The 19,378-nt window shown below is 43.5% G+C and overlaps 1 protein-coding gene across 1 annotated transcript in view; it reads left to right on the top strand.

Annotated features, from left to right (window-relative positions):
- Nucleotides 1-19,378, top strand: part of MTREX (Mtr4 exosome RNA helicase) — a 1,888,266-nt gene that overhangs the window by 277,828 nt on the left and 1,591,060 nt on the right. The window contains exon 10 of the mRNA XM_044063928.1: nt 9,321-9,429. Coding sequence (XP_043919863.1) covers nt 9,321-9,429 — 109 coding nt within the window. The remainder of the gene's footprint in view (nt 1-9,320; nt 9,430-19,378) is intronic.

Raw genomic sequence — 19,378 nt, 5'->3', positions numbered from 1 at the left:
AAGAAACTCCAGCTCTATTCAGTCGCATACCGCCTGCTCAGAGGTGACGTGCCTGACATACAAGGCCATGTCCAACCCAAATTAATGGACATGCTCCACCTAAAAAATCCAAATCCACCAAAACCACTAGAGCAAGCGACTTAAACCTTAGCACGGATATAAATAGGACGTGCTGGAGGGATAGATTTATCACTCCGAGACTCCCTATGCTGTGGAATAAAATCCCGGTCCATGTGAGGCAGAGCACCTCGCTGACTCTGTTCAAGAGAAATCTAGACCTGTGGATGGGAGATCGTAGGTTTACCCCGGGAATCATCTCTGTGTCACTGCTGGACAGAGGCACAACAAACTAATGGGCACAGTATTTTTTCATATAAGGGGTGGTGTAAGCCACAAAAATTTGGGCTAGGCTTATAAATGCCTTAGGGCAGATAGCCTAGTATAAACCTATGAACCTATGAACCTATAAAAAGTGAAAGAGGCTTGCTCGCAGTTCACTTTGTCTATATAGGGCATTATTGACGCACTGAATTTTGATGTCGTAATAGTGCTCATAATTTCTGTTTCTTAATTTTCTCTCAGATTTCCCTATATAAAATGCATCACAGATTTTACACGAAGCTAAATACACAATACCACTCGTCTGACAATTTGCATATTGTTTACTTTGAATCAAGATGTCCCTGCTCTTTGTATATATAGTATCTCTAGGAAGTAAATGGGAACACTGATTACATCTTCCACATTTATGTGTGCCAAATCTACCCTCTTTAAGGTTATTATTCTGACTTATACTTTCAAAGAATTTTTTCAGGCTTTTACCTTTTCTATAGGTACATTTTAAAGGAGAGGAAAACAAACAGTCCAAGTGTGAAATTTCCCCAATTTTGTCCATTCATTTTCAGTCAGATTTCTAATTTTCTGGGCTTGTCCACTAAAATCAAATACAAAATTACTATTCCCCCTATATTGTTCATTTTTCTCTCTATCTTCTTGCCAATTCATTACGCCTAAAATCGGCTTAAATTTACATTCCCTTCTTGCCTTTACCTCATCCTCTGTTTCCTTGATAAATTTATGGGGATAACCTCTGGACAAAAACATCCCCCTTAATTTATCACACTCTTCAAGAAAGTCTACATCTCTTGAGGTCATTCGGCTCCCCCTCACAATACTGCCCTTTAATAATACCCTTCTTTTGATGGTGAGGGTGTGCACTATTATAGGCAAGGAATGAGTTAGAATAACTCTTTGCTATATACTCTGGAGAAAAAATTATCTTCGCCTTTCCCTATGAAGATATCCAAGTATTTTAAACTAACTTGGTCCTTCACATAGGTAAATTTCAAAAAATTAGTTGGAAGACAAATATGTTCGTAAAAGGCAGCGAACTCCATCTCTGTTCCACCCCATAAAAAACACATGTCATCCAGAAAGCGTTTATATAGCTTCCAACACTTCTTATATGGGGAATTCAGAATATATTTATTTTCCCAGGCTGAGAGGATAATATTGGTATAAATAGGGGCACACCTTGCCCCCGTTGCGACACCTTTCATTTGCTTGAAAAATTCACCCATGATGAACCATGATGGAGCTCATGAGGAGATTTTTTAGGTGGATTACCTGAATAGGGATGTCCCTTTAGAACCTCCACAAGTGAGGAGATCTGAGAGAATTTGGAACCAGAGGGAGATGGGGCCTGCAATTTTAGGTATGGGCAGCCATGGTCATGTTGATTTTAATTGGGCTAATTTATTTTCAAAAGGTTTGAACTTTGTTCCATCTAGGAATGCTAACTTGGTTGACACCATCTTAAACTTAAAACTTTTTTGCAGGAAACTTAATTTGGCTTTGTATTTTAAGAACAACCACCAAACAGTGGTTTCACAATTACCTCATAGGCCCAGTACATTTATTCCACTGGTGCACCCTCTTACTTCAGTTTTTGAAGCTTTGCGTTAAAATGAAATTAGGGAACTTCTCATTCACCAGAAACGAACCGTGGTCAATAACTTAAAATACCAGGAATGGTAACTTCTCCAAGATATTATTACTAACCTGGAGATTAGGTTAATGAAACCTGACAAGGGTTGGGGGCCTCGTTATTATGAACACTTCTGACTATGATAGTAAAATATTTGATTTGCTATATAGTGATACATACGTTGAGACCTCTGTGAACTAAATTAATATATCTTGTAGAAACATTAACCTTACCTTGGATGAATTGTTACTCAATGGACAAATCAGTTTAGATATTCATAGTCTTCTAGTCCCCTAGGATCCCTACTATTTTTTGGGATCCCAAAAATACATAAATCCATCTGTAGCCCACCCCATGACCAATTGTTGATGCCAAGACCTCCAAAACTTTTGGCATGGCCAAATGTATTGATGGGCAAGTTAAGAACATTTTGGATGGTAGGGAGTGGGTTATTAGAGACTCTTGGGACTTCTTTGCAAAAATCAAACCAGATATGTATGATGATGGGCTTATTATGGTCACTTTAGACATCAAGGACCTTTTTTCTGTGATACCTCACGAAGAAGATCTTGAATGGTTTTATGAATATTTGTTTCAATACTGACTGGGATCATGGGACAATATTGACCCTGAGGACATGTATGCAATTGATTTTGGATAACAACTACCTTAGTTTTGATGGTCATATTTTCAAACAAAGACAGGGGGCTGCTATGGGTGCTTGTGTCCCAGCATTTACAAATATAGTATTGGCCTACTGGGAAGATGAATTTCTTAAAATTTCAAGAGTACAGAAGGTACTGGGTCTTGTATGGGCGCTACCTAGATGATATAGTAATCTTGTGGAAGGGTAGTGAGGCTAAACTGGAAGAGTTTGTTTATATCAATGTGACCACTCATCATCTTCTTTTGGCTGTTCCCGTTAAGGGTCGCCACAGCGGATCATCTGTTTCCATTTCTTTCTGTCCTTTGCATCTTGCTCTGTCACACCAACTACCTGCATGTCCTCTCACCCCATCCATAAACCTTATCTTAGGCCTTCCTCTTTTCCTGTTACCTGGTAGCTTCATCCTTAGCAGCTTTTTCCCAATGTACTCAGCATCCCTCCTCAGCATATGTCCAAACCAACGTAATCTTGCATCTCTGGCTTTGTCTCCAAACCTTCCAACCTGGGCTGACCCTCAAATATACTTATTCTTAATCCTGTCCACCCTCGTCACACCCAGTGCAAATCTTAACATCTTTAATTCTTGCCACATCCAGCTCAAACGCCTGCCTTTGTGTCAGTGCCACTGTCTCCAACCCATGTAACATAGCTGGTCTCACTACCCTCTTGTATACCTTCCCTTTCACTCTTACTGGTACTAGTCTGTCACAAATCACTCCTGACACTCTTCTCCACCCACTCCATCCTGCCTGCACTCTCTTCTTCACCTCTCTTCCACACTCACCGTTACTCTGAACTATTGATCCCAAGTATTTAAACTCATCCACTTTCACCACCTCTACTCCTTGCAACCTCACTATTCCTCTATCCTTCCTCTCATTCACACACACACATTCTGTCTTAGTCCTGCTGACCTTCATTCCTCTTCTCTCTAGAGCACATCTCCATCTCTCCAGGGTCCCCTCCTCCTGTTCCCTACTCTCACTACAGATCACAATGTCATCTGCAACCATCATAGTCCACGGGGACTCATGTCTGATCTCGTCTGTCAGCCTGTCCATCACCATTGCAAATAAGAAAGGGCTCAGAGCTGATCCTTGATGTAACCCCACCTCCACCTTAAACGCATCCATCACTCCCACCACAGACCTCATCGCTGTCACGCTACCCTCGTACATATCCTGTACCACTCTTACATACTTCTGACACTCCCGACTTCCTCATACAATGCCACAACTTCTCTCTAGGCACCCTTTCATATGCTTTCTCTAAGTCTACAAAAACACAGTGCAACTCCTCCTGACCTTCTCTGTACTTCTCAATCAGCATTCTGAGCAAACATCGCATCTGTAGTGCTCTTTCCTGGCATGATACCATATTGCTGATCACTAGTCATCACGTCCCTTCTTACCCTATCTTCCACTACTCTTTCCCATAACTTCATGCTGTGACTCCTCAATTTAATCCCTCTGTAGTTACTACAGCTCTGCACATCACCCTTCCTCTTAAAAAATTGGTACCAAAACACTTTCTCCATTCCTCAGGCATCCTCTCACTTTCCAAGATTTCATTAAACAATCTGGTTAAAAACTCCACTGCCTTTTCACCTAAACATCTCCATGCTTCTACAGGTATGTCATCTGGACCAACAGCCTTTCCATTCTTCATCCTCTTCATAGCTATCCTTACTTCCTCCTTGCTAAGCCATTGTACTTAATGATTCACTATCCCCACTTCATCCAACCTTCTCTCCCTCTCATTCTGTTCATTCATCAACCCCTCAAAGTACTCTTTCCATCTCCTCAACACACTCTCCTCGCTTGTGAGTATGTTTCTCTCATTATCCTTTATCGCCTTTACCTGCTGCACATCTTTCCTAGCTCGGTCCCTCTGTCTAGCCAATTGGTGCAGGTCCTTTTCTCCCTCCTTAGTGTCCAACCTTTCATACAACTCTTCATATGCCTTATCCTTAGCCACCTCTCTTTGCCTTGCACCTCGTCTACTTATACTCCTGTCGACTTTCTTCATCTCTCTGACAAATCCCACTTCTTTGCCAACCTCTTTCTCTGTATACTCTCCTGTACTTCCTCATTCCTCCACCATGTCTCCTTGTCGTCCTTCCTCTGTCCAGATGTCATACCAAGCACCTTTCTAGCCATCTCCCATACTAGCTCTGCTGTAGTTATCCAGCTCTTTGTAACTCTTAACTGCCACCCAGTGCCTGACTTAACTTATCCCTGAACTCCACCTCACAATTACCCTTTTTCAATTTTGACGATTTTGATCCTTGGTGCTGCCCTCACACTCCTCTTCTTGATCACAAACAATCAATGTGATCAGCGTGACCACTGATTTCCTTAAATTTACTATGACTAAGGATAAAGATACCCTGAACTTTTTAGACGTTACTATCAAGAAGGACTATACTAAAAAGATGTTGTTTCTCTGTTATATAGGAATACCTACGTATTCTAATGCACTATTGCACTTTGAAAGCTGGCACCCTGAACACCAGAAAAAGTCCCTGGTTAAAGGCCAGTATGTCAGGGTTGCCAGGATGGTCTCTGAGGACGAGGATTTTCAAAAAGAATGTGAGACATTAAAGGGCATTTTATTAATATTGAGAATGAAGTTAAACAAAAAGGCACACTGAGTACATTGTTAAATTGCTGTGCTATGTGGCAACACTGAGTCTGTTGGGACCCCTCGTTTAGACCACAATAGGTACTCTAGGGCCTTGACTGTACCTTATACACTATTTCTATGACATCATGAAAATAATTGAGAAATTTTGGGAAATTTTTGTTATGGGTGAGGTGAGTTTTGTGGTCCTTGGGGATAAACCAGTTGTGGTTTATAAAAAAGACACCTGCTTTAAGGGCCTTTTTGAAAAGAACTCGAGGTCTTTAAAAAATGGGGGTTGCTTTAAATGTGGTAGGTGTGCTCATTTGTCCGTCTATTGTGGACAGAGGGGATGGATCTTTATTAAGAATTACAGGTTTATTTACCCAAAGAAAAGGTATTACTGTTTTTCAAAAGGGGTAGTGTATGTTGCTTTGTGACTGGTGATGTTTTTTATATGGGTAAAACTAAGAGGGCCCTTAAGCAACGGGTTTATGAACATGGCTATGAAATTAGACAAACAACAAAAATGCATTGTACAAGCATATAGAGATGTTCCCTTTGCACATGTTTAAGTTTTTTGTGCCATTGATCATGTTGACCTGGGTTCAAGGATGGAAGTCTCTATTTTTTGAGTGATTACCAACTAACAATGAGTGGTTTTGTGTTGTGGTTCCTTTAAAATGTGTTTTACCTTGTCATGTCATTCATTGTTAATTTCCTGGGGGAAATGATGTACCTAATTTATAGGGTGGGATGGGTTATTCAAGCAGTGTTTTGCACTTTGTATTTGTATTCTGATGAAGTCAGTGGAGTCTGACAAAAGCTCTTAATTGAATAAAGAAGAGTTTTCTTTTTGTCTGTATCTGTGGTATTGTTGGCCGCCTACTTCGTTATCTGCAAATCTGCATATAGCTATATGCGAAAAGCCAGGAATTCTTTTCCAAAATTTGTAGTGGGGAGGGGGCACCGTTATAGATTTAGAATTTTGCCATTGGCTTATCCACCGCATTCAGAATATTCATAAAATGTCTGTTACAGTGAAACCTTTTTATTTTTTTGCAATAAAAGAGAATTCAAATTTGTCCTTTCCTAGATGATTACCGAATTCTAGCAGGGTCCTGCCATGGTACTTTTAATGCCTGGTTCTAGCAAGGTCCTGCCATGGTGCTTTGAATGCCTTGAATCTCTCTGTCAAATGTTCAGAGCTGTGACTGATCATGAACGGGGAGAGGTTCTTTTTCAAACCATTCCAAATGGTGACATTTTTTGAGTTGTGCAGGTTTTTCTCGCCAAGACAAAAAAATGCTATCAATTATTTACTTATTCTCAAGAGAAAAACAGAGAAAAATATACTCCAAGGGAATTATTTTTTTGTTTTGTTAGGACACATGGCAGTATACCTACTGATAGTGCATACCTTTAAATAAGAATGCTTTAGTGGTATGTTGGTAAGCAGTGAGAGCCAGCATCTCCATCCTTTGGAAGTCCTTATACCCCTGCTGCCGTGCATCAGAAAAGTCTCATGGTGGAGCCAGTATTGTCTCTTAAGTGTCTACCCTACAGAGTAAAGCACACAATAATTCTGACAGACTATTCAGATGGAGCCTGTGTGGCCCGTGTGAAGAGTTTCAAGGTTTATTTGATTTTTCAACAAGTATGAGGGACAAGCATGTCAACATTAATGATAGCTCTCATCCTAGCTTTCATTCTCCCATCCATGTCAGAGGTAGTCTTTCATGCCCAAAACAAACAATATCACAGCCATGTGGTATACTTGAACAAGGGGTGGTGGGTTAGACTTACTCTTGCTAATAATGCAGGCTAGCAACACAAGTCTGGGAAATGGGTTTGCAGAAGGGAATCAATCTCTCTCTCTCTGTCTCCGCAACTTGAATCCTTTCAGACCACAGTATGATAAACAAGGTGAGCAGGGCATGTGCAAACCCACATAAATGGATGCTTCACAGGAACACACTTGCAGATCTCTCAAACAAGTGTGATCTTCAAGAGATAGACCTGTTTGCTTCTCATCTGAACATGCAGCTGAGGCCCTTTTTTCCAAGGATAGCAATTCCATGAACATGGATAACAGACTCCTCCTCCCAGATTGGACAGGTTTCTTTTTGTAAGTTTTCCCTTTCATACTCCTGATCCCTGTATTATTGACAAAAGCACAGGAAAAGAGGTTGCAAACAATCTTCCTAGCTCCACTTTGGCCAACATATTACTGGTTCCCACTCTTAATTGAAATGGCAAGAGAAAAATATGAGATACTGCCCCCGAGTGTGCATCGTAACTCAGAACAATTGGTCTCTGCTGTACTGCAGTCTTGATACACTGTGGCTGACAGGTAAGTGACCTCTCCCTAATTCCAGGGGGACACAAGTTCTGGGAGGATGTGCTAAACAGTATGAAGGACACTAGGAAACCTAATGCAAGTAATATATCAAGCAAAATGAAAAAAATATTCTTCTGGTACCATTCTAGAGATCTAGAGCCCTGAAAAACTAAGGTCTAAGGTACTACTAAACCTGGAACACATGTGAGACATCTCTAAATCTGGCTTGGATGAAGACAAGCCCCTCTTTCATGCTTCAAGTGGTTGCTGAAATTTCTCTGAACTAAACCATTCACTTGGTCTTTTTCCTTAAATCCCCGAAAGCAGGAGAGAGAACTCTACTAAACTGGACGTGTACTGACAGCTGATTTTCTTATTTAAATAAGACAAAATAATTCAGAAAAAAATGATCAGCTGTTTGTTTTGCAAAAGGGAATTAAGAAAACCTTTTGAACAAGCAAACCGTCTAAGTAGCTGAGGAATTTTATTGCTTTATCAGCACCATGAGAAGCCAGTGGCAGGCCATATTAGAACCCAATGTACTAGAGCTTCTGCTGCCACCACAGCTTTTATTGGTGGCAGGTGTAGAAATGGCTACCTGGCCATATGTCTGCACCTTCTCAAAGCACTACAATGTAGGAAGCAGCAGCCAGAGATGGATTTATTTCTGGTATCCCTCCTGGACTAGTCTCCAGACAGTTTTGCCTCCAAATCTTCCTTTTACTACTAGTTAAAAAACACAATAAGAAAAATCTACCAAAGCTAGATGTTCCACTGTGTGTACCTTAAACCTCTTGTGTCGGGGGCAACATGGGATATATGCAAATTACCCCTTAAGGATATCGGGTGTTTCAGCTAAGTGGCAATTCTGAATGTCCATGACTTTTGCTTTTACTTTTACCTTTAAGTCTATTTATGGATAGTTTCAGGCCAATAAACACACAAAATAAAGTAAAAGGACACAGCTAGAGGGGTTTGGCTTTATTGGCCTGAAATTGTCCATAAGTAGACCTGTGTGACCTTTTATATTCAGTTTTCCTTTCACTACTTTGGTAATCTTCACAAAAGTGTAAACTGCAACAGTGTATACTAAGATGAACATAGAATAATTTTGATTGGAGCTTAACATAATTCTAGATGTTAGAGTAGTTTCACTGTTGCAGTCCTTGCCCCCTTCCGACTTTATTTTCCTTCTGTCTCTTCCTGAGCGTGGAGTAGCAATCCTGTATTCACTCTCTTTCTCTTGGAACTAGGAAGGCTCCTGTTATCTGTGAGCTGTTCTTTCTGGAGCCTCTAGATTGAACACCTTTGGGGTGGATCCAGAGATTGAGGAGTCATCACATGGTTCACCATAATCCACGGCCAGGAAGATTCCCCTCTGGCTTTACCAGGGCAAGAAAGCTATGAAGAGGGCATCAGCTAATGCACCCTTTCTACTGCTGATGTCCTGGTGCCAGTAGCAAGGCATTGGTCCTAGCACTAGGGAGGGGAAGAATTTTGAAGGGCTGGCAGGATATCCCAAAAGTGATGTCTGTTGTACAGAATGCCAATAATTATAGTAAGCTTATATTAACACAACTGCAATTTTATGCCATTTTTTTTGTTTTTGAGTGCTGCCACTAACAAAATGGTTGTCAAGCTTTTTTTTTTTTTTTTTTTTACATTATGAATTGATTTCATATGATTTATCTCTTTCTTTTTAGGGTGAATTTAGAGAGGACAACTTCAATGCAGCTATGCAGGTCCTCAGAGATGTTGGTGAAACTGCTAAAGCAGCAGACATGAGAGCACGAAAAGGAGGAGGCACCAAAGGTATATGGATGGAATTATAGCACTTGTTGGAGAATTTAAAATAAGGTCATGAAGAACAAGGAAGTTAACCATTCTTGAGTGATTATCAAAAAGAGCTTTACAAGTACAATCCAAGACTTCAATTAGGACACAGTTGCAATAGATGGCTTAAAATTTCATATTGGTGCTTCATTTTTAACACCTTTAGTATGTGTTACAGCTGAGGCACTTCCTCTGCGAACTTCACATGCTCAGACTGGCAGAATAGAACAAACAGTGCAAGTATGGTGCTCTCTTTCAGCATCTTCTAAAGAGATGATAAAACAGAAGAACAGTATTTAGTTGTTGTTGTTGTGTCTTTCGGTTTTCCTGGTTAGGGTCACCACAGCGGAACTTTGGTCTGCTAATGATTGGTAGTTGATTTTTATGTGCCGAGTTACCAGCCCTGACGCACAGCCTTCAACGAAGGTGCGCCCAGGCACAACCTTGTCAAAAGTAGTAGTAATCAAAACTTAAATGTCTTGATAAATAAAACTTCTTTCAGTCTCCACCTTTTTCTGGTTCTATTTTATACCTATCCATACATAGTGTGCTCTGCTAATGAATGTGGTAATTCTAACATTGTTTTATGGTACATGCAAGTGTCCGGGTTTTCTATAGTTGCTCCAGTGTTGTTCTACACTCCAGACATACAGGAGGTAGATCAGGGGATATAAAGTGTCTGAAGGTGTGAGCACATATGTTCTTCGTGTTTCACTGTTGTAGTCATTACATTTGGGTAATCTGCTGGCAGGTTGCCCTCAGTCGGCCTGAATAACAAAGTCTTGGGTCCTGCATCGGTTGCTGTCTCCTCTTCCATGACATCAGATCATCGGGTATAAAACATGCAGCCGATGCCGTTTTATTCTCTTTCTTGCCGTGCGGTGTCCAAAGCAGAAGCAGTTCGCAAGTGCTGGTCGACCGACTCCTGAAATGGTCGTATTCGAGTTTCAGAACTAAAGTCTTCAAACTAAAGCCAAGTACCCCGTTGGGGAAACTTTTTCTTGCTCCTTACCGATGTCAGTAAAAGTTAATAATTGCATTACTTGTGGGAAGCAAATACCTCATAAGGATTTTCATTTGTACTGTATTCCTTGCCTAGGCCCTGATCACAATGTGCCTTGCTGTCGGTTTTGTGCTAGATTTAACCAGCGCACTATTAAGCGTCTGTATATTTTTGCTTCTAAATATTTTGGTTCAAGATTTAATTATCCTGAAATGTCATCTGTTAGCAATCCAACTACAGGAGTTCATAAAAAATGCAACGAAAAAAAGACAGACCGTTGAGGTCCAAAACAGACGAAGCTACTCCTAAGCCAGTTGCTGGTTTGCTGCTACTCAGTGAGGTGCTTTCGCAGCCCCTGATACCCGCTACTTTTGAGTCGCAGGCCTCTACCGAAACCCATTCGGAGTCTGGTATGCAACGAGATTCTCAGAGTATTGAACCTGTGGATGTCTCTCCCGGGTACGGAGCCGCTGAACAGGCACCGGCTTCTGAGAGTGATGTCCTTCAAGAATGCAACTGCAGTCATAACATATGGGTTGTCCTGCCTCAGGCAGCCCTCGGTCGGCCGAATTCCAAAGTCTGGGTCCGGCGTCGGCTGGTGTCGCCTCCTCTCCGACGTCACCACGGCTGGAGTATAAAGGCATCGGCCGACGCCATCATCTTCAGTCTTTCTTGCCGCGTGGTGCCCGAAGCAGAAGCAGTTCGCAAGTGCCGGTTGGTCAGCTCCTGTGTTTTCAGTACCGAAGTCATCTAAAAGCTAAGTACCTCGTTGGGGAACATTTATTCTTGCCTCAGCCGATGTCAGAACAAATTGAGAAAGTTAATAATTGTTTGTCTTGTGGTAAACAAATACCTCATAAGGACTTCCATTCTCTCTGCCTTCCTTGCCTGGGCCCAGACCACGACGTCTCGGTCTGTGCTGCCTGTGCTTGCTTTAATAAGCGCACTCTCAGGCGCCGGGCAGAATTCGCCGAGGACTTTTTCGGTGAATCTTTTGCGTATATCATGCCGTCGGATCAACCGACTACCCAATCTGCTAAAAAACGCAAGGACCGGGACAGACATCCTCGGCCTGCGTCCACTACCGATGCTACTCCCAAACCCTCTGCTAGTGCTCCGGTCCCTTCGGAAGTGGTAAATCTACCGCTCCAGGCTGACGACACAGCGTTAACACGACCTTCGGTCTCTGAGATCTCTCTGGTGCTGGTTGTTGATTTTCCTCCGGAAACCGAAGTTCTGGATCTACCCGACACCATTTCTGTGGACAAGGTTACGCCTGCACGTGGGGCTGCTAGGCCTCCTGTATCCATGTCCATCAAGGCCTTTGCACGTGCTAAGGCCGCCAGTCAGGCCAAGGCCCATCCTAAACCTACTGCCCAGGCCCCTTCTTCTGATAAGCAGATCATGTCTCTGGCTGCTGATCTTATTTCCCTTATCAGGGGGTCTCAGCCTCATCCGGAAAGGGGTTCTCAGCCACCTGCGGAGAAAAGGCCCAGAACTGAGCAGGCGGACGACCTCTCTTCGGATGAAGCCTCTGGGGATTCTGAACATTCTGATACCCAAGAAGAATCCTTCCAGGCCTACGAGGACTCTGATGCTGAGGAATCAATTCCCTCTGCCTCCCCTCCAGAAGATTTCTCATTTGGTGAAGTCCTGCATTCCATGAGGGAACATTTTCAATGGCAGGGTCAGGAATTCTCTGACTCCAGGAAAAGGCTTTGTACCTTCCTCAAGCTTCCCCAGCACAGACCTTTAGCTATTCCACCTGTTATGGATGTTTTGGATGATGTTTTCTCTGACTCCAGTGCTAACCCTGATTCTCTTCCTCCGGCCCCTGTCAAGCCGGACAGATATTATAGGGTCCCTGACACTCACAAGCACCTTTTTAAGGCCCACTCTGTGGATCTAGAAACTATTTCACAGGGCCCCAAGGGAGTGGCTACCTCCTCTGCCAAAAACCCACTGCCAGCGGACAGGGAAGCAAGGTCCCTGGAGAGATGGGGTAAAAAAGTATATACCTCCACTACCCTGGCCATGAGGTCACTAAATTGCCTTTTTCACATGTTTCAGTACCAGGATTTTCTCCTGGATGATTTACAGAAAAAGTTAGCCTCTCCTGAGCCTATTGATAAAAAGGCATTGCAGGATCACATACATAACACTCAGCAGGTTAATAACCATTTTCTTCAGTGTGGTTATGATGCACTGGAAGCTTCATGCAGGGCAGCTATGACTGGGGCTGTGATACGTAGACATGCTTGGTTAAAGGATCAGTCTTTGCCTGACCATGTTAAAGTAAAGTTACTTGATGCACCTTTGGAAAAACAGAAGCTTTTTGGTGCTAATGTACAAGATGTATTGAAATCCATAGAGGAAAAAGCAAAGTCAGTACAGACAGTCAAGGATTTCCTTCAGGTTCAGCCACCCAGATTCAGCAGAAACTGGCCCTCAAAGAATTGGTCCTTCCCCGGCTCAGACAAGTTTCAAAGGGGAAAAGGCAGATGTGCCCGGGATAGAGGGCAATACCGAGGATCTTACAGAGGACGCCAATGGCAACCTCCAAATCAAAGAAGTGGCGCAGACAGTTCAGCTGGACCACTAGGACAATCGCAATGACTTGACTTTCATTCCGCCTACAAAGGTTCAAAGAGAAGCACCTTTGGGCGGAAAATTATCCTTATCACAAAACTGGCATATCTTAACCAAGGACAACTGGATTTGATAGACAAAGGTTACAGATTCCACTTCCACACATTACCAATAAGACAAGGCATGCCAAACCTGCCACATCATCAAAGGGCAGAGGCACTCTCTCAAGTTTCCAAGCTGTAAGTATAAAAGCAATAGAAAGGGTTCCTGCTCAGGAGCAAGGCCAGGGATTTTATTCGACTGTTGCTTGTTCCAAGAAAAGAAAACAAATGGAGACCCATACTGGACTTGTCATCTCTAAACACTTTTCTCATAGTGCCAAAGTTCAAAATGCTGACGTTGCAGCAACTCCTTCCCATGCTGGCAAGGGGTCCTGGCTGGTCACTCTGGACCTCAAGGAGGCATACCTGCATGTCCCAATCAGACAAAGCTGCAGAAGATACCTCAGATTTCTTGCAGGGACAGAGCATTATCAATTCTCAGCATTGCCGTTTGGCTTATCTACTGTGCCCAGAGTGTTCACGAAATGCCTGGCATCAGTAGTGGCACACTGCAGACTGCAGGGGATTCAAATATACCCCTACCTGGACGACTGCCTCATACAAGCAGACAACAAACAAACCTTAAAGGAAAATTTGGACTATGTCATGCATCTACTACAGGCCTTGGGATACACAGTCAACATCCAGAAGTCAAAACTACTGCCATCCCAACAGGTTATCTTCTTAGGAGCCAAACTGGACACAGAAAACCAAATGGCCTACCTCACAGAGGAAAAACAGCAGCATTTACAAGAGTACTTCAAAGGCCTAGTAAAACTCTCCCAGCTGACTGCAAGGAAAATCCTTCAGGCCCTGGGGTTCATGGCATCTTGCATACTTCTGATACCTTTGGCAAGACTTCATATGAGAAAGCTGCAATGGTATTTAAAAAACTTATGGTCTCAACACAGCCAAAGCCTAGAGGACATAATCCCACTTATTCCATGTCTGCAAAAAGAATTTTTATGGTGGGCTCAAGCCAGTCAGCAAAACAAAGGCATGTCTTTCAACAGACCTCAAGCAGGCCAAATGATTACAACAGACGCCTCAGACCATGGATGGAGGGCGCACATGGAGGACAGATGCATTCAAGGGCAATGGATCCCAAAGGAAAGACATCTGCACATAAACCAAAAGGAAATGTTGGCAGTGATACATGCAATCGAGACTTTCGAAAAATCACTATAACAAGGACATTTGCTGATAAGGACAGACAACACCACTGTCATGTGGTACATAAACAAGTAGGGAGGCACTCATTCTTATCCCCTCTGCAGACAATGCTTCTCTGGGAAAAATCCCTGAGCCTGAAGATACATTTACAATCCCAGTTTGTACCAGGCAAGGACAATGTACTGGCGGACAACCTGAGTAGAAATTTCATGGATCCACACGAATGGATGCTGCACCCTCACATTTTCTCTCAACTGACAGTCATGGGGAAGACTGGATGTAGATCTTTTCGCCTCCCACTTAAATCATCACCTGAAAAAGTTCTGCACAAGGACTCACCATCTTCTAGCCTGGAAAACGGATGCTGTCTCCTTCAGCTGGAATTCTCTAAAAATGTATGCATTCCCTCCTCTGCCTCTGCTGACCAAGGTGATACTGAAGATCAAAGCAGAACAACCTACAGGTATTTTGATAGCTCCAGACTGGCCAAGGCAACACTGGTACCCATTGCTATTGACCATAACTCGGACCAAACCATGGCCTCTGACCCTATGGCCCCTGCTCCTAAAACAACACAATTACAGGACCGTGCATCAAGACCTAAAATCATTACATCTGACAGCCTGGAGGCTAACATGACTTCTCCACCTTTCTCTCTATCAAAATCGGTTCAAGAAATCTTGCTGGAAGCACGCAGACCTTCCACAAGAAAAACATATTCAGTCAAATGGAAGAGATTCAGCATCTGGAATGCCAACAGGGGTCAGGACACAGCATTACCGAGTATAACTCAGATTTTAGAATACTTGGCAGAACTACTTCATTCTGGACTTTCATACTCTTCAATAAAGATTCATGCCTCAGCAATCTCAGCAAAATACAACTGTGACCCTCCAGTGTTTTCTCATCCCTTCCTAAGACAGTTTCTAAGAAGAATAAAGAATATCAAACCTCCCAGAAAACAGCCAGTACCTGCATGGGACCTCAATTATGTGTTGGAAAAATTAACTCTTTCTCCATTTGAGCCAGCAGCAACTTCAGAAATGCAATTTCTTTCATGGAAGACGGCCTTCTTATTGGCAGTCACATCTGCAAGAAGAGTTTCGGAGATACAGGCACTCATGGCAGTGCCTCCCTTCCTCATTTTTCATCAAGACAGAGTTTCTCTAAGAATCAATCCTACATTCATGCCCAAAGTTATTTCCAGGGTGTCTCTAAATCAAGCTATTCACTTGCCTGCATTCTTCCCCAATCCTCAAAATAGGGGGGTAAAGCTACTGCATACTTTGGACATACACAGACAACTACGTTACTACTTGGACAGAACTAAGGCCACCAGAAAGTCTGACCAACTGTTTGTAGCCTATGCTGCTGGAATGCAAGGAAAAGCAATCTCCAAACAAACAATTTCAAAATGGATTGGACAGTGCATCAGATTCTGCTATTCTTTCCATGGAAAAGGTGTGCCAGCCAATATTAGGCCACATTCCACCAGAGCTATGGCCACTTCCACAGCTTTCCTAAGAGGAGTGGCAACAAAGGACATTTTAGAGGCTGCTACATGGAGCTCCGTGCATACATTTACCAAGCACTACAACCTGCCTTTATATTCCAGATTCCGAGCAGGCTTTGCTTCTGCAGTCCTGCAGGGCATTTTAGCTACACCATCATTATCTTAGATCCTACCACCCCCAGCTTGGCTATGGTATTTATGCCATATGTCAGGACTGCAGTTGCATTCTTGAAGGGCATAGTACAGTTTTGTACCTACCATAAATGTAGATGTCCGATAGATATGCAACTGCAGTCAGGTTTTCCCTCCCTCCTACCCCTCTGTAATTATCTTTTTGGGTCCACTCCCCCATGTCCTTCAAGAATGCAACTGCAGTCATAACATGTGGGTTGTCCTGCCTCAGGCAGCCCTCGGTCGGCCGGATTCCAAAGTCTGGGTCCGACGTCGGCTGATGTCTCATTTCTCTCCGACGTCAGAGAGGCTGGGGTACATAAGCATCAGCCGACGCCATCTTCTTCAGTCTTTCTTGCCGCGCGGTGCCCGAAGCAGAAGCAGTTCGCAAGTGCCGGTCGGTCAGCTCCTGTATTCTTCGATTCTGAAGTCATCAAAAAAGCTAAGTACCCCGTTGGGGACCTTTTCTTGCCTCAGCCGATGTCAGAAATTACTGAAAAAGTTAACAATTGTCTTTCTTGTGGTAAACAAATACCTCATAAGGATTTCCACTCTTACTGTCTTCCTTGCCTTGGCCCAGACCACAACGTCTCGGCCTGTATAGCCTGTGCTCGCTTCAACAAGCGCACTCTCAGGCGCCGGGCGGAGTTCGCTGATGATTTTTTCGGTGATAAATTCGCTTACACAATGCCGTCGGATCTTCCGACATCACAAACTCCCAAGAAACGTAAAGACCGGGACCGACATCCTCGGCCCGCGTCTAACTCCGACTCCACGCCAAAACCTACCGTGGGTGCTCCGGTTCCCTCTGAGACGGTCTCTCCACCACTCCGAACCGAAGACACCGCATTACCGACGACTCTGATTCCAACTATCACTCCGACGCCAGTTATTGATTTTCCTCCGGATACCGAAACCGAGGAAATGCCCGAGACCATTGCTGTAGACAAGGTCACTCCTGCACATGGAGCTGCCAGGCCTCCTATGGCCATGTCTATTAAGGCCTACACCAGGGCTAAGGCAGCCAGCAAAACAAAGCATTTTACTACTAAAACCTTTCCTCAGCCTACTCCAGAGACACAAATTATGTCTATGGCTGCTGATTTAATTTCTATGATTAGAGGTTCACAGGCCCATCCTGAGAGAGGATCCCAACCTCCTTCTGATAAAAGGCCCCGGGTTGAACCCTCTGACCCTATTCCGTCAGATGAAGACTCTGAGGGCTCTGTCCACTCTGATAGCCAGGAAGAGCTCTTCCAGACCTATGAGGACTCTGATGCAGAGGATTCCATCCCCTCAGCCTCCCCGCCTGAGGATATTTCTTTTGGGGAAGTTCTGCATACCATGAGGGAACATTTCAAGTGGCAAGGCCAGGAATATTCTGACTCCAGAAAACGCCTTCGGACTTTCCTTAAGAAGCCCCAGCACAGGCCCTTAGCTATTCCTCCTGTACTTGATGTTTTGGATGATTTATATTCTGACTCTAGTGTTACCCCTGACTCTCTTCCTCCTGCTCCAGCCAAACCAGATAGGTATTACGGGGTCCCAGAAACTCATTCCCATTTATTCAGGGCCCATACTGCTGATTTGGAAACTATTTCTCAGGGGCCTAAAGGAGTTTCAGCTTCCACCTCTAAAAATCCATTGCCCTCCAACAGGGAAGCTAGGTCATTAGAGAGATGGGGCAAAAAGGTTTACACATCCACTACCTTATCCATGAGAGCCTTGAATTGCCTTTTTCATATGTTACAATATCAGGATTTCCTGTTAGAAGATTTACAAAAAACATTGGCCACTCCTGATCCTTTAGATAGGAAGGCTTTGCAGGAAGCAGTACATAACACTCAGCAAGTAAGCGATCACTTCCTGCAGTGTGGATATGATGCACTGGAAGCTTCATGTAGGGCAGCTGTGACAGGGGCAGTCATTCGTAGACATGCATGGTTAAAAGATCAACCTCTACCAGATCATGTAAAGGCAAAACTTCTGGATGCACCTTTGGAAAAGAACAAGCTTTTTGGTGCTAATGCCAAGGATGTGTTAAAGACCATCAAGGAAAAAGCAAAATCAGTTCAGACGGTGAAAGATTTCCTCCAGGTTCAACCCCCCAGATTCAGTAGGAGTTTGCCTTCAAAAAACTGGTCCTTTCCTAATCCAGAAAAGTTTCAAAGGGGTAAAAACAGACGTGGCCGAGGAAGAGGCCAATACCGAGGTCCTTACAGGGGACGACAATGGCAGCCAGGAAACCAAAGAAGTGACGCAGGGGTTTCTCCTGCCCCACAGCCACAATCTCAATGACTTTCCTCTACTTCCGCCTACCAGGGAACAAATAGAAGCTCCCTTGGGCGGGAAATTATCTCTGTTTGCAGAAAATTGGCACAGACTGACAAAGGACAAATGGATTTTGGACACTATAGACCGAGGCTACAGGTTCCAATTTCATACCTTGCCAAGAAAACAAGGCATGCCAAACCTACCACAAAACCAGAGGGCAGAGGCTGTCAAGCAAATATCTCTGCTGACTCGAATGAAAGCAATAGAAAGAGTTCATCAACAAGAACAAGGCCAGGGGTTTTACTCAAGAATGTTCCTTGTTCCAAGAAAAGAATCTCAATGGAGGCCAATACTGGATTTGTCTGCATTAAACACCTTTCTCATAGTACCAAAGTTCAAAATGCTGACTCTGCAGCAACTCCTTCCCATGCTGGGCAAGGGGTCTTGGCTGATTACTCTGGACCTCAAGGAGGCATACCTGCATGTCCCTATCAGACACAGCTGCAGAAGATACCTCAGATTTCTTGCAGGGCCAGAGCATTATCAATTCTCAGCATTGCCATTTGGCTTATCTACTGCACCCAGAGTATTCACAAAATGCCTGGCTTCAGTAATTGCTCATTGCAGGCTCCAAGGGATACAAATTTACCCGTACCTGGACGGACTGCCTCATACAAGTGGACGACAAATTGATGTTGACAAAAAACTTAGACTATGTCATACGATTACTTCAAGCTCTGGGATACACAGTCAACTTTCAAAAGTCAAGACTGCAGCCATCCCAGCAAATAATCTTCTTAGGAGCCAAATTAGACACAGCCTCTCAAATGGCTTACCTGACAGAAGACAAGCAAGAGAAGTTAACTCATTACTTCAAAGGTTTAGCAAAACTCACCCAGATGACTGCAAGGAGATTCCTACAGGCCCTAGGTTACATGGCATCCTGCATTCTCCTGGTTCCATTAGCAAGACTACACATGAGAAAGCTTCAATGGTACCTAAAAAGCATTTGGTCTCAGCACAGCAACAACTTGGAGACAACCATTCCACTCATTCCATGTCTACAAAAGGAATTCCTATGGTGGGCCTCGGCGAGCCAGGCCA

This window comes from Protopterus annectens, chromosome 2.part2 (assembly GCF_019279795.1).
Source record: "Protopterus annectens isolate FY-2018-M chromosome 2.part2, PAN1.0, whole genome shotgun sequence".
Taxonomy (NCBI): Eukaryota; Metazoa; Chordata; order Ceratodontiformes; family Protopteridae; genus Protopterus; species Protopterus annectens.
The sequence above is the reverse complement of the archived record's forward strand: the minus strand, read 5'-3'. Positions and strand labels throughout refer to the sequence as shown.